Here is a 13,687-nt window from a genome sequence, read left to right as displayed (position 1 = left end):
CCAAATGCTTTGGAAGTCCAGCCGGGACTGCTCTCTCAGCCACAGGATTTAGAAGCCGGTGTGGGAGTGGCTAAGATGGAGCGCAGTGGGGACTCCCTGAAAGCCCCGAGGTCCAGCCACCACTGCCCCTTGTCGATTTTAAGTCCCCTCTCCAGTCCGCTGGTCGCCATCACGTGCCTCCATGCAGGCCCAGTTGTGTGTTATCCATAGGTAAGGGCCTCCCACCCACGGGTGCCTTCTGTAGTAGCTCCGGTGTTCCCTTGGCACCGCAGTGTGTGGCATTCCCCCGACCCGCAGCTGCTCCTGTCTCTAGACAGAACAGTGGACAGCGTGGGTGGGGATGGTGACGAGGTCTCCCGAGGGCCTAGGCAAGAAGACCTCGCTGACCATCGTCCCTTGCACCTGACAGTCCTAGTTGCACCGCCGATATGCCTGGTGGGACAGCGGGGTCGCCCGGGCCATAGCGGGCTTTGCGCACAGGCGGGAAAAGGCGGGAGTGGGCGTCGAGGCTAAGTACAGTAGCGCGCCTGTGGCACCATGGCTGCGGGGGACTGGTGTGAGTCTTGCTGACACCTACCTCGGGGGCAGCGAAGGGGACTAGTGTGAAAAGAGACCGCAAACACCCAGACAGGACCATTTGCACCGGCTAAGCCCTCATTGAGGTCCGCGTCGCGAGCTGTCCCTGGGACCTCGCGGTGCGCAGACGTGTCCAGGCTCCCGATTCAGAACTACCCACGCGACCCCACGTCGCTCGCCTCTAGGGCGCGGAGTGCTGTCCTGAGCTTCTTTGCCTCAGTTTCTCAGAGTCCAGCCTAAGGGAGCCAGGTGGCGGCTGATGTGCTTTGGAGTAGCGCGGCCCCGGGGGCTCCGGTGTTTTTCCTAAGAGATTCAGAAGCTGGAGTCCTCGGCGGCCACCGGGACATCAGTCCCGCCCATAGCCTTGCGGACCCAGGAGCCGGGTGACTCCCCCAAGCTGCCGCTTTGTAGGGAACATTGGCGGCGGGGAATTATCAGGGGATATTTTTATGCGTGGCTTGGCCGAGGTTGGGGGCTTTTGGCCTTCAGGGAACACGGGCAAGAAAAGTGACTAAGTGGCAGAAAATGCGCTTCCAGCCTCTCTTGCTTCCAGGCCGCGGGAATTGTCTTGTGCAGCCTGGTTTTTGTTGTTGTTTATTTTATATTGTTTAAAGACAGAAACAGAACAACAAGAACCACGTTCATTTAAAAATTTTATTTTGTCCCCTTGATCAGCGTGGGTTTGTCTCTTGGGGTTGGTTTCTTTAATTTGGGCCGTCAAAGTCTCTCCAGCCATTGCTACCTGCTCAGTTGGGGTACTTGCATCTCAGGGCCAGAAGAGGGAAAAGTAGAAAAAAGAACCCGTGGGTGCGTTGAACCTGTGGGAGAAGGAGAAGGGACGGGGGTGGGGGGTGGGGTGTAGGCTGTTGTATCCTGCGCTAAGAGCTGCTCCCAAAGAAGTTCCAAGAAAGTCACACTAAAACCTCTTCTGAATTACTTAAATGCGCTTTTATAGTGTAGGCCCCCCAATTGCATAAAACTTAACTCGCTCCTAGTTGCTCACTGAGGGGAGGTGACCCTGGGCAGTGGCTAACACCTAGATCTGCATCCTGGACCGGGCAGTCAAGATGACCTACCCCAGCTGTGAGCCTTCCTCCCATTTCTCTTGAAACTCCCGACACACTTACTACCTTATTGTTGTCCAAGTCTCCTGTCTACTCCACTTAATTTTTTTCCATTCAAAGTTTTATTACTACTTTAAAAAAAAGTAGACAAGGCTGAATAGTAGAAACAGGCAGAAAGGAAGGAAGAAAAAGAAAACACATGAAAAAATGCTGGTGACACCCGACGGTGGGGCTGGAAACTGTCACCATGCGGCGTCTAGGTTTTTAGAGTCTGATTTTCCAGGTAGAACCAAGTATGAGGCACCTGACATGCCCTCCGCTGAAAAGGCGCTATAGAATGCAAGACATTATCTTAATTTTAATAAACAAAAAAACCCGTCTCATCTGAGAGTGCACGTTTGTGCTTCTTCTGTAGTTGGAGCCCGGGGTTGCCACAGCAGAGTCTGTAATCAGGGGAAAATACCAGCTTTGTTGGGGGTTAGAATATATCATTGGCTAATGTAGTGGTTTAAAAAATAATGCTAAGAATTGGAATAATTAAAGAGTGAAAAATAACTCATGTACTTCTCCTTTCCACTCGGTGATGTTGTCTTATTTAAAGACCAGAAGAGCGCTTTTCGGCCGGCCGACCTGGTTGGTTTTAATTCCAGCTCTTTCTCTTCTTTCCGCATTCTCTTCAACTCTGGTCTGATTCGAAAATCTGCAGACTGGCACAAAGTGGGAAACTTGCTGCCGGAAAGCAGTTCTCCCAGAGTTGGAGACGACTCTCTTCCACCCCTGGGCCCTGACCTGCTGCCTGGTTTGTAGTAAGTAGAGCGACTTTAAAAAGAAAGGAGTCCAGCTCTGGTACCCTATGCCGGTGAGGGCACCTTTCCCAGGCTGCCGGTGAGCTTCGGGAGAGCCAGCCTTGGTATAGGGAAGTAGCCTCACTGTGTTTTGATTTGTTTTGTTTTTGAGACAATGTCTCACTATGTAGATCTGGCTAGCCTGAAACTCACTATGTAGACCAGGCTGGCCTTGAACATTCAGAGATCTGCCCACTTGTGCCTGCAACTCTCAACTCCCCCCCCCCCCACACACACACAAAGGACCAAGGGCCTTAAAAAATGTCCTAGGGGAAGGCTTAGAGCCCTGGGCTATTTTAAATTAAGCTATATAGTTCTCCCTTTCTTTCTGTCTTTCTGTCTGTCTTTCTTCACCAGCCCATGTGGTCCTGAGAGCTGCCTTTGGCAGTCCTGTGCCCTCGGTAGGGGAGAGAGCTGTGTGCTTGGGCGGCACAAATGCTCCTACCCACAGGCCCTGGATTCCAAAAGAAGATCGTGCAAAGGCTAGGCTCTGTCTGGAGAGATGTGGGAATTGGGGTCAGTGTTGAGAATGGGGCTGTGGAGGTAGGCTTTGGGGTTAGGCCTTCCCCCAGGAGTGGGAAAGACCTCGGAGAAGGAAAGGGCCCTCAGTGTACTGAGGATGAAATGGCTCCCTGTGAGTAAGGACGGAACCTGGACAAGAGAGTGGAGGCTTAGACCCATAGAAGGCCTGCAAGCTGCAGCGAGAGTTATTTATTTATTTGCTTCAGGTGTTTTAAATTAAACACATTTCTCTCATTTTCTTGGTTATTTGGTGCTTAGACTTTTCAGTGATCCTTCCACCCCGTCGTTTTACATAAGCAGAAACTCTCCCCCACCCCTCCTTGGAGAGATCTCGTGGGAGGTATTTTGCCTTCAGTGCTTTCTCTTTCCTGGTTTCTTTTTAAATTTAATTTTAAAATTATAAAGTAAATTTAGTGCTAGTGAAAGTAAGTGTGTGTGTGTGTGTGTGTGTGTGTGTGCTAGTGAAAGTAAGTGTGTGTGTGGGGGCAGCCAGCTGGGTCTAGAGGCAGTGAAGGGACAGGCAGCCATGCAAAGTTCAGCCTTCCTCATCAGGGGCTGCCGAGCCCCAGAAGTTAGCTTGCAGCTGCCTGCTTCTCCCTGGCCACCTCCGTCTGGGCCCTCTTCCCTTCATCTCCCAGCAGGAATCTGGTGGGCAGCGATGGGCAAACCCGGAGTGCTAGCATTCCTACCTAGGAGCTTCCTGACCTACATACAGAGGCTCCCTAGCCCCTGCCTGTGCCTGCAGGCAGGGTAAGAGGAGGGGCCTTGCTCCCTCAGTCACTAAGGCTGTTGGCTTTTAGCTCCATGGGGTCTTGTCCTGCCCCCCACCCCTTGTCTTGTTAGTTTGTTGAACTGCTGCACAGTTGGATGCCCTGTTGATGGGATCAGAGTTGAGCAGACACACACAGAGAAAGACTCTCTCTCCCCTGAATTACTGAGGATGAGGGGCTTCTATTCACCATAGGTTTCCGTGGTCACATGAGTACACACACTGGTCTCTAAGGTGCTCACAGGCACACAAATATTCACCTTGAGGCCCTTGTTTTTTTTTAAACAGTTCTTAAGGAGTCCTAAATTCTGGAAACTCTATAGCTTAAAATTTTAAGGCCTGTTTAGCAGTACTGAAAACAATTCTTTCTTAATCTGGGTGGAGTTGCATGGGTGTGTTCACTTTGTGGGGATGTATGGAGCTGTGTACTTACAATGCAAGCATTCTTTATACACTGTGGCTTCTGCTAAAAAGTTAAAAAAAAAAAAAAAGCCCAAAAGTCCGGGCCCAAAGGTAAAGAAAAGGCCGCCTATTACAAATTTAAAATACAAATTTAAATTAAAATGTACTCCAGCTTGCTTTACTCATTTTTTTTCCTGCTAAGAAGAGTAGAATGCCTTGTTTACCAAAAAATACTCAGAGGGGGGCGGTTCACACAGCTTCCTGACCCATCCACAAGTGAAGAGGGCCTGCTTGCGGCCTGAAGACTTGGGTATAGATTGGGATTTAGCGTCAGATCCAGAGGGCGAGAGGCCGAGAAGCCGTGCAGAGTACCCTCCTTGCCAATTACATTTCGCTGTCAACATCTGGAAAGCAAAATTGCAGCTGTTCTCCCTGCCCCTCCATTACCACCTCTTTTTTTTTTTTTTTCCTCTCTGCACTTACATTTTCTGTGAGCTTGCCATCCCATCCATACTTCAGTTCTCTGCAGTGTAAAAACATTTTCACGGCTGTGTTCAAATTGAATTTTTAGATTTGGACTTTTTTAAAACGTGCATCTTATAGTCTGACAGTATAATTTTTGGAGCAGTGCGTTTGAACAGGCCAATGATAGCCATCCTTTGCTTCCCTCTCTCTGCCGTCGGCTCTGGCCCGAAGCGCGAGGGAGGACGCTCAGCAGCCCTGGACAGGCTCCCTCTTTTCGCCTCTACACTTCTCGGGCAGGTAGCGACTGCATCGCCCTCCACCCCCCACAGCCCTTCTGCGGTGTTTTTGTTTTCTCTTTGCCCCCCAAAAATATTTGAACCAAAAAGCCTCTCTTTTTTTTCCTCCACCCACAGCAAACTGAAAGGACTAGTGAACCGTGATTCAACAGAGCGAGGGCGCCTCTTTTCTTCCTTAGCATTAATTAACTCAAGTTCGTTAGGACGTTGGGTCTGTCGCCCACAGTTTTCTCTTGTGTGTGCTGAATCGGGTCATAGAGGGAGACTTCCCGTGCAAACAGTTTGTGTTGGAGCTGGAGGACGCAGAGGGGGAGAGAGGGTGAGAAAGAAAGGGAGCCCGGGAGGGAATGAGCGGGCGGCAGAGGGTGGGCACCGTCCGAGGTCCTTCAGGCCCTGGTGCCAGCCTTTCTCTGCAGGGGCTAGGCACTAGGGAAATGAGGATTCTAGGGTTTCCTTGGCAGTGATTCTGGTCATAAAATAATTGGGAGCAGTACATTTTGAGGGACTGGAAAATGTCTGAAACTGAACATTTTGGGTAAGCAGCTTGCCCAGGCAGGGCCGGCCCAGCTTTTCCAAACCCCAGCTCTCGGGGCTCCGCCTGTTGCTGCAGCAACTGAAGAAAAAGGCTCCCTTAGGGCCAAGGGAGCCACGGTGCAGGCTGGCTGGGCGCAGGGATCTGGAGAAGCCTGGGCTCTCCGCAGAGGAAGCACTGAGGAGCAATACGGGGGTGGGGCTGGGGGGATCCTGACCGAGCTCTTGGGGGCCAGGGTGTCTGGGAGTGCCACTACCGGACAAGTTCTGTGCTCGAATGTTAGTGGAGCTGTTGATGGAGAGGACCCGCTACTGCCGCTGTATAGGCAGATTCAGCACCTGCTCTTGCCCCGGCCTCTTTGCCTGCAGACATTTTCTTGTGCGGGATGCACGGACACCTACCCTAAGGCAGGCCTTTTTCCTTCTCTCGCCTTTTGTCAGTTTTTCTGTTCTTCTTTAGAGAAACTTGTGAAGCTGGTCTGTGGGGTTCCTCCCTCTTCCTGGGCCCTGGGCCACTGTGGAGTGACACTGTCAAAGCCAACCAGGTGGGTTAGGCACCATACTGCTTTTGCCCCGTGAAGCCTTTGGCTGTCACCTGTCCTGCTGTCCTTTGAAGGGCCCTATCCCCACTCAGTTCATTGACTAGGGGAGGGAGTTCTGGCTTCCCAGCTTTTACTTGTATTTGGTGACACGGAAGTTTCTAGCTAAATAATGAATTAAAGACTAGGGTTTTTGTTTCCTATTCTCCATAGAAGACAAGATGAAAGTAAACAATTTCCAGAGGCACTGGAGAGAATGGATCATCTCCTCTAACACCCCCATCCCTACCCTAGCTCGTTCTGTGCCAAGAGGGTGAGGGGAGATGTGCTTGGAGCAGGGGAGCGTTCCAGCCAGGAACGAGGCTGCTTGTTGGCCGGGTACCAGGCCACAGCTCCCGATTTGTAGAAAGGGGAGAAAAGGCTGCGTTGGGGGGGGGGGCGCCAGGGGCATTTTTTTACAGGGGTATTATGTGGCCTGGTTCTGAGATAGACCCCAAGTGAGACGCAGCTCTGGTGTGGCAAATCCATCCATCTTGCCTAAGGACACCTTTCACATAAGCCCTGTCTCTGCTGTCCCTGAACAGAGGAAGGCAGGCTCAAATCAGCCGAAACCCGCTTTGTCCAAATTATCCGAGAGTCTCCTCAGAAAGTGCATCTTCCGGTTTCCATTCCTAGCATTTCCAGGCTCTTGGAGAGCTGCACTGAGTATCAGAGCTTCTGCTCGCCTCTCCTAGAGAAGGAGGCCCCACCCACCCAGAGGACTAGTAGCCAGGTCTCTTCCTTTGCTGTTGCCAGAGTCCTGTCCAAAGTGTCTGCCCATGGCCTCTCATAGCCTTCTGAGGGAGGAGCACAGATCGACAAGATGGGAGACGTGTGTTTGTGTGTGTTGGTGATGAGGGTTGTGTATGAAGCTCAAGTCCAGACCCAGGCAGAATTATAAATGTCAGGAATCAACTGAACTCGCGAGGCTTGACTTGCAATTTGCGGCCTTTCTAATTTCCTGTATCTTTCCTTACCTAGTCTGCAGATAGTAAAATGGACCCTGGAATATCTGGTGATTTCTACTTACAGCACAGCCATGTGCTTAAACTGTGGGTACTTATCCAAGTCAGTATGGGCCAAGGTGCCCAGGATCTAAGTCTCCATCTAGGCCCAGAAGCCAGCGGCTTGGGGACAAATACGATTTTGTTTTTAAAGATAAAGAGACTACCAGTGGCCGAGCATTTAAAACAAGGCTTCTTGTGCTTATTAGCTGTTTTACTATCAGGAGGCAAAGGCCAGTTACAAAGTCTGTATCAGTTTTGGGAAATTATTTTGTTTCCTGAAAGAAATTTTAATATTGTACATGTAAGTGAGGGACTGGATGTATTCCCTATTTTTCCTAAAACAATCCACAAGGCCTCAGTCAGCCATTGGAAGTCACCATTTTTCATAGCTAATTTTCTCCCCCCCCTCTATGTTATGGATCCTTTTTCTATTTTCTGGTTTCTCTGCCCTCCCCGATTTCTTTTTCTTCTTCTTCCTCCTCCTCTTCTTTTTTTTCTTCAGTTTTAGGCCCAGGTTGGTGTCCTGGGTTTGCTCTCTGCCTCATTTTCCACCCCTTTGCATTTCTGTTTCTGTGGTCTGCTTAGTCTTTCTTTGGGTGTGGGGACACATCCCTCTCGGTGATGGCTAACTGGCACCAGAGTCTATCTGGGCAATGTTTCAGTAGAAGCTCCCTGTATTCACCAGCTTCTATCTTCTCAAAAATAAGAGAGGCCTTTCTTTCATGAAGTTAAAAATTTCCCTTCCAAAACCCAAAAGTCCATGAGGATTTCAAAAGTATTATTTCTGGCTTCTTGACTTCTCTTGCAAATGGAGAAAGTACCTTTTAGACTCTGTCTCCCCCTTCACCCCCTTGTCTATTGGTTTTCCCTATTGCTCTAAACATCCCTGGCTTCCTCTCTCTTTCAGCAAATTTTCTTTCATTTTCTTTCTCTCTTCCTTTCTTTCCTTTCTCAGTGACCTGAAGGTTCCCACATTTGCTGTATCCCACCCTGAACCATCATTTTTGTTTGAACTCAGACCTGCAAGCATCTTGAGTCAGCAACAATTTTCAGGTCTTGGCATGGGTCTGGGCGCATCAGAATGCAGGCGTGTGACCTCCACGAGGGTGGGTTGGAGAGAAGGAGACTTGGGGACAAGGACAGGTAACCTTCCAAAGGGTGCCTAGACTGTCTCCTAACAGAAAAGGGGATGTTCTCTTGTTTGGGGGTTCTAAGGCACGGGCACGCGCGCGCGTGCTTGCGCTTGCGCGCGCGCACGCGCACACACACACACACACACACACACACACAGAGGCTGTTTTCTCTGGTGGGATGGTTTGCTTACAGGAAGCACCATGCAGGAGACTCTGCCCAAAGGTGAGCTGCTCACCTTCAAGGTTATAGCCCCTCCCCCACCCCACCCTCCTTCTAAGAGAAGGACAGTTGACAATTGTTCTCCCTTCCAGATTCATGAGGAAGAGTCCATTGCTCTCCTGCCAGAGTCTCCGAGGCTTCCTGCACACACTCCATGGTCCTGCCACCTCTCTGATCAGCTTGCCACTCTAGGGACCATTGATAATTTTCCTTCCTCAGTTCCTCAGGGACTGACTGATACACTGTCCCCAACTTCTGTGAACTTTCTCCTGGCCATGCTCCCCAAGCCAGACCTTTAGTTGGGTTGTTCCACCACACGGTGTTTGTGAAAAGGAACAAGCCAGGATTTGCCATAGAGCAATACTGGCCATTTTCTTTTTTTAATATTTAAAGCATAATCAGGATAGCAACAATACCCTCACTGCCCCCTATGCCACCAAATAAAAATTCACTTGCAGCTTTTATGACTTTAGAAAGTGAAATTGCTTCCTCAAGGTGGAGAAGGCAGTGTTTGTTCATTCAGTACCTCATGTTGCTGCTATGCTGTCCCTAAGCTAGCATCCTTGGCTGGTTGGACCAAAGCCTGTTATTCACAGAATGTGAATTATTGAACACCACCCTAAGAGGCCTGTCTGTGATGGCACCTGCCTCCTGCGCTGTTCTTTCTAACCGCGTCTCTTGGGTCAGCTGTGAACTCACTCCACTGGAGTTGCCCGTTCAGGGTATGGGGTCCCAGGTGCAGGATGGCACCTCCCATTGTGGGGGGTGGATCAGTGGGGTGGGTCTTTTGTTTTGGCTCACCCCAGGCACTCTTCCAGGAACCTTTCTGCCACTGAACAGAAAGGCCGAGGAGCTCAGGGTTTCCGCTGGAGAGGAAAGGGGCCTGAGTGAGCAGTGACCTTTTTTTTTTTTTTGCCAGCTTAGGGTTGAGCCTGCAGAGAAGACGGCTGTGAGGACCTGTGAGCGGTCACTCAGCTAAGTCTGTTGGTGCCGACCTCTGCTCTTCCCCTCACTTCCTGTCTTCTCACAGCGTCCTGACCCGAGGCTACTCATCCTTTCTGGAGAGCCCTCCTGGGTGTGGAGGTTCCCCTCCCTCCTGCTAGGGGACCTGATTTCTCTGGCGGCACCTCTCCTGTCTATCTCCTAAAGACCCTCTCTGACTTCTTTCTACTTCGTCATATCCTTTCTCAAGCCTTCCCTCCATTCAGGTCCCCCAGTTTATGCTTTTGCACCCTGCACGTTATTTGGTTCTTTAGTTTGACTTGAGGGACAGGTAAGACAGCTAACCCGGGAGGAGTAGCGAGGGCAGATCTGGAGGAGGGGAAGCGTTGCTCAGAGCGGGAGGTGGTGTTGGTGAGGGGAAGTAGTGGCAGTCTCAGCCTCTGTCACTTCTCCCAGGGGCTGGCTGTTGTGTTTGTAACTGCGTGGAGTGCCTGCCAGAGCAGTGCAGTGACAGGAGGCTATTTTAATAAACTTGCAGTTTCACCAGCCGAGCTACATTGCGTTGGCATCTCTCGTCTTCACTAATGGAGTGTGCGTGGCTGGGTGTGGGCCGAGAGAGGCTGTGAGCTTACTGGGGGCTGAGGAGAAGGCAAGGAGGTGCAGGGTGTGGTCCCCTTGTTTGGGACTGCTTCGGCAGTCCTGAAGGCAGCCTGGTCTGAGGGACCAAGAGGTGGCTACACCCAGCTAGTGGTCTGAGCCCTGTCAAGCGGCTGGCATGGGCACTTTCTGAGTGCTTTCTCCTATTTGTAGTTCTGTAGGCTAGTGCACAGGGTGGAGAAGAAAATGTCCACTCGCCCCACTGTGCTCCATTAAAAAAAAAATCTAGAACCAGAGAGAGAGTGTATGTTGCCCTGAGAGAAAGACTGAAAGCAGAACACAGAGAGAAGGCGCAGCTGCTTCCCCAAGGCCTTCTGGGGCTCCCGCCCAGCCGCCAGCCCGCCAGGAGTCAGGCCTTTATTTATTTATTTTCTGGCTTAAAAAAAAAAAGTCCTAGTCTTCCTCAATCCTAGTGTTCCCACCCCCCAAGTTTGCTGGGTGGCTGCTGCCAAAGAGACCCAAGTGGGCGCCTGGGATGAAAAATTCATAACTGCTGGACTTCGCTTGTTCATTAGACGTGAACTTGTCGATTGGGCAAATTGTTTTTGGTCTCCAACTGCCGGGGGGCTCTCCCCACCCTCTCAGCTCGCCCAGCTCCCTCCTCCCCTTGGACCCAGCCATTGGCTGCAAGTGGATGCCTCTTTGCCAAATAGGTGGATTCCCCCCTCACTCCCGCGCGCTCGTGCCTCTCTCTCTCTCTCTCTCTCTCTCTCTCTCTCTCTCTCTCTCTTGCTCATTCTCTCTCTCTCCTCTCTCTCTCTCCCTCTCTCCCTCTCTCTGTTTTTCTCTCTCTCCTTTCCTCTGGCTGTCTCCCTCCCCCTTTTAACTGACTTGGCACACACAAATGGATGGGGATTGAGCATGGAAGGGGAGGGGGAGTTTGAGAGAGAAAAGGAGCCACAGCCCCCCCACCCCACCCGAGCAGTGCTGGTGCACACACACCCTCTCCCGCGCGCGCACATTCACATGCGCACCATCGCACACCCCATCCCATCCCCGTCTTCCTGAGATTCTCGCTCTCTCCCTCCCCCTCTTCCTTCCCTCCCTCCCTGGCTCCCTCTCTCCCTTTTGCTGCGTCTGCCAGCAACGGTCTGCAGCCGGTCAGAACTCGTCCTCTTCCCCGAGAATCTGCGAGCTCCCCCTCTTCCTCTGGTCGGGTGGAGGGAGCAGCTCGAAGTTTACACCCTTGTGCCGCTGCCAAAGCCGAAAGCCTTTTCTTCAGCTGCTGCTTTTTCCCTCCTGGTTTTTGTTTTTGTTTTTCCGGGGGTGGGGGGGTGGGGTAGGGTACGCTGTTGTGGGTGTGCGTGGGGCGGTGGTAGGAGGTTGGTTTTGATTTTTAATTTTGCATATATATATATTTTTTGCTCTTTTATTTTAAACTGCAAGAGGATGCACAGAGGAAGAAATTGAAACAATTTGTTGGCTTTGTTTACCTGGTGTGTGTAGAAGCCACCTCCCGCTCTCTCTGCTCGCCATCCTGACCTTTCTTTCTTTCTACTCCTCAAAAAAATTAATTTCCCCCTCTGTGCAATGGAGCGTGGGGGGCGGAGGGGGAAGGGTTTGAGAATCCACCCAAGCCCGGCCCCTATTCCCCAGAACACCAATAATAACCCCCTTTAAAACATTTACCTTCCTCCCCTGCTCCTCCTCCTCCCCTCGTCCCACCGCCCCTAACTCATAACTCTGTTGAGCCCAGAATCTCAGAATCAGGCGTTGGCTTTGCCGGGTGCTTCAGATCAATGGTAATTATTTGATTTTTTCCAGCTTTATTTTTGTAAAAAGAAATCAATTATTATTTAAACTTCAAACAAGCAAACAAGCAAAAACCAAAAACCAAACCAAAACAAAAGGAAAAAAAAAAAAAAAACCTGAGAGAGACCAGCCCTCTGTCACCTGATTGAGGGTGAAGGGGTTGTGGGAGATTGGGGAAGGGGTGCAAGACGACCCATGTAGCTTTTAACCCTAATGTGGCTGAGAAAACCGCCTTATTTGGGCTAACAAGAACTGTTTTGTTCATTATTACTGTGATTAACAGTATCGGTGCCGATAACAAAGCTGAAAGCACATATTTAGGATTTAGATCTGATTTTAAAAAATGCTGGGGTGGATGTTCCAACAGGATCTGGAGAAGAGAAAATGCAGACAGTCTGGTGAGAGGGGACCCAAAGCCGCTTCCTGCATCTCAGATGGCATTTTCTGTCTTCTCGAGGGCAGCCAAACATTGGCCAGTCCGGACAAGGCAGCTCTTGCATGCCCTTTGGTCTGCACCCTCAGGCAGAGGGACACTGCTGGGACCAGCTGACCCTAGTTCACAGCTGCTGTAGAACATGGAGATGTCATGGGTGCGACAGAGGGGGGGGGGACCAGCAAGCCCATGGTGTGTGTGTGTGTAGCAACATTTGTCTGTGTGCACATGTGTGTGTGTGTGTGTGTGTGTGTGTGTGTGTGTGAGAGAGAGAGAGAGAGAGAGAGAGAGAGAGAGAGAGAGAGAGAGAGAGAGAGAGAGAGAGAATAGGTGTGTGGACAAGCTCCCGTGCCTGTTCGGTTGCTGAGGCTGAGATGGGAGCAAGTGGCTGGCGAAGCTGGTGGTGGCTTCAAACCACACTTCAGTAGAACAATCTCAAGAGAAAATTGCTGGGGGGAGGGAGAAGGAGAAGAAGGCGGTTTTCCTAGTGCCCCCTTCTAACGCTGCGTTTCTCCTTCTCTCTTTCCCCCTCATCCCGTCTTCCCCTCCTCCCGTCCTCCCTCGCCCCGCATGCTCCCGGCTTGCCGCCTGCAGGATGAGTTCCACCCGTTCATCGAGGCGCTGCTGCCTCACGTCCGAGCCTTCTCCTACACCTGGTTCAACCTGCAGGCGCGGAAGCGCAAGTACTTCAAGAAGCACGAGAAGCGGATGTCAAAGGACGAGGAGCGCGCGGTGAAGGACGAGCTGCTGGGCGAGAAGCCTGAGATCAAGCAGAAGTGGGCATCCCGGCTGTTGGCCAAGCTGCGCAAAGACATCCGGCCCGAGTTCCGCGAGGACTTTGTGCTAACCATCACGGGCAAGAAGCCCCCCTGCTGCGTGCTTTCCAACCCCGACCAGAAGGGCAAGATCCGGCGGATTGACTGCCTGCGCCAGGCTGACAAGGTGTGGCGGCTGGACCTTGTCATGGTGATTTTGTTTAAAGGGATCCCTTTGGAAAGTACTGATGGGGAGCGGCTCTACAAGTCGCCCCAGTGCTCGAACCCCGGCCTGTGCGTCCAGCCACATCACATTGGAGTCACAATCAAAGAACTGGACCTTTATCTGGCTTACTTTGTCCACACTCCGGGTAGGTTGCTCTCATCAACCCCCTTTCCAATTTTATTTCAGTTGCTGGTATTTGTTTTGTTTATTGTTCTTCTGTTTCCGAACAGTACTGCTTATGGGCCTCTCTGGTAGCCTGTCCTACTGGCCTCTGCCTCACACGTGGTGCCTCTCCCACTTTACTCTCCCCACTCTCCTCCCTTGCCATGGCACCGATTTCAGCATCTTCATCTTTCCTATAGTAAAGATGCTGTAGGTTTTAGGACAGGGCCAAGATGTCTCCTAATTATCCATAATGGTGAGAGTTTGAGACAGATCATGACAACGCCAACACTAACCATTTCTGATGAGACAGACTTCTGTGTAGCCTTGCCTCATCCCAAGAAAAGCAGGG

General features: G+C 51.2%; 1 protein-coding gene across 7 annotated transcripts in view; it reads left to right on the top strand.

Moving 5' to 3' along the window:
- Window positions 1–13,687, top strand: part of Nfix (nuclear factor I X) — a 95,280-nt gene that overhangs the window by 14,661 nt on the left and 66,932 nt on the right. For 4 of the 7 annotated variants that reach the window (XM_034522795.2, XM_034522789.2, XM_034522792.2 and 1 more), the window contains exon 2: window positions 12,787–13,318. In XM_034522795.2, coding sequence (XP_034378686.1) covers window positions 12,787–13,318 — 532 coding nt within the window. Of the gene's footprint in view, window positions 1–11,385; window positions 11,750–12,319; window positions 12,350–12,786; window positions 13,319–13,687 lie in introns of those variants that run through there. The other 3 variants (XM_034522793.2, XM_034522787.2, XM_034522788.2) reach the window with 2 other exon arrangements.

This window comes from Arvicanthis niloticus, chromosome 18 (genome assembly GCF_011762505.2).
Source record: "Arvicanthis niloticus isolate mArvNil1 chromosome 18, mArvNil1.pat.X, whole genome shotgun sequence".
Taxonomy (NCBI): Eukaryota; Metazoa; Chordata; class Mammalia; order Rodentia; family Muridae; genus Arvicanthis; species Arvicanthis niloticus.
The sequence above is the reverse complement of the archived record's forward strand: the minus strand, read 5'-3'. Positions and strand labels throughout refer to the sequence as shown.